Here is a 1,783-nt window from a genome sequence, read left to right on the forward strand (position 1 = left end):
GCAGAAAGAAGCTGAAATAGCCACCAAAATGTGAATTTAGCTCAAAAAAGCTAATAACAGCTGAACATTAGCCAAAATTGCAGAAAATAGCAGAAAGAAGCTGAAATATAGCTGATATAGCAGAAAAAAGCTAAAATCAGCAGAAGGAAGTTAGAAAAATCAGAAAAACTAAAGATTTGGAAACACTTTGTTGAAAACAGCTCCATTCATTTTAAATGGGAAAAATGTGGCTGAAAAAGTGAAGTAGCTAAAAAAGTATWAACAGCTGAAACACCAAAAGTCAGAGCTTGAATGTCCTGAAGGAGCTGAACGTTTTGATGTATGAATTAATCAAATAGCACAAAAATTGCAGAACGAGTTACGGTTCAAGAAACATMCGGAGTAAAAAAATGACCTGAATATCGTGAACGATTGTGAAACTTTCACAATAAAAAACAAACCTTTAAACAATTTGTAGGTTTTTATTGATGCTGCAGAGAAAAGTTGAAAAAAAAACTTTTCAAACATTTAATAAAGACAACAGAAGCAGCGAGTTATAAACCTGATCTGATCAAAATCTGTTGAAAATGAAACATTCAGTTTCTAGAAAAATACAAAAAAAAACCTGAAGTTTTATTATTTTATAACCATCCAGGCTGAACAAAAATCTWAACATGGTGTGAAAAAGTTTGAACTGACCGTTGTGTTAATGATACGTAGTTTTTGAAGTGACAGAAGTGTTGAAGCGTCCCCCAGCAGGTGGTCCGTCTCACCTCTGCTGTCGGACGGCGAGGCTTCGAACGATCATGGCCTCCATGGTGGCGTCGTCCAGCGGCGTCATGGAGAACCACAGCGGGTTGCTGGGGACGCAGCGGCGCCTCGGCTGAAGGTAGAACATGTCGCTGCGGCGCCGCACCGACTCAGAGCTGTGGGACAACAAACAAACAAACAAACAAAGAGACAAATAAAAACACACCTGAGTTACTTTTATAGAACCTGTTCAAACAAACAGGTATGTTTCCTCTTTTATCAAGTGTTTCTAAAATATTTATAATTATGACATTTAAATCTGAATCAAAAACAGTCAATAATCTTATTTGTTATTAAAAACTGCTAAATATTTAACATTTATTACATTCCACTGTGAATTAAATATAAGTTTATGAGATGTGACGACTGGACTCTGTTTTTATTAACTTTACAACCATTAAACTGAACTCATGTATGGTTCGTTCTTTGGTTTTTCTTTTTCAAAATAAAAGAGAAATCTAAAGAAACTAAATTTAAAAAACAGCAATTGCAAAATTTAAAAAAAGCTATGTTGCTTTCTTTCTTTCTTTGTTTTTACATTTAAAACAAAGACAAGAATGCGTGCATGGTTCATTCTTTGTTTTTTCTGTTTCAAAATAAAATTGCAAAAAGAAAAYCATGTTGTTTTCTTGTTCTTCCATTTGTGAAACCTAAATGGAAAGAAACTGAAACAAAATCCACAGAGTTTGATTTTCTTTACATAAATCTAAAGTAAAATAAATGGTTGTTTTAATACGTAGCGATACCTGAAATGATGGAAGTCGTCAAAGAATAAGAGTTTATGGAGGCTGAAAGAAGACAGCTTAAAACAGAAACTGATTTCAAAGATATCTGCAACGGCTGCATTGAACCTTATTCTGCACAACTTGGAATATTAAAGTCATTTTATTCACAGTAAACTCAAAGAATCATTGAAGTTACGCTTCAGGAGCTAAAGTTAGGAAACTAACAAATGTTGAGCTAAGAAAAAATAAAGTTCGACATTGCTTTTAAG

The 1,783-nt window shown here is 33.8% G+C and overlaps 1 protein-coding gene across 1 annotated transcript in view; it reads right to left on the reverse strand.

The window, feature by feature from the left end:
• Positions 1–441: 441 nt before the first annotated feature.
• LOC106529141 (uncharacterized) overlaps positions 442–1,783 on the reverse strand; it is a gene marked incomplete in the record, with an annotated part of 32,632 nt that continues 31,290 nt past the window's right edge. Inside the window, 1 exon segment of the mRNA XM_014024477.1 lies at positions 442–905. Coding sequence (XP_013879931.1) covers positions 749–905 — 157 coding nt within the window.

Source organism: Austrofundulus limnaeus, unplaced genomic scaffold (genome assembly GCF_001266775.1).
Source record: "Austrofundulus limnaeus strain Quisiro unplaced genomic scaffold, Austrofundulus_limnaeus-1.0 Scaffold424, whole genome shotgun sequence".
In the NCBI taxonomy this organism is placed as follows: Eukaryota; Metazoa; Chordata; class Actinopteri; order Cyprinodontiformes; family Rivulidae; genus Austrofundulus; species Austrofundulus limnaeus.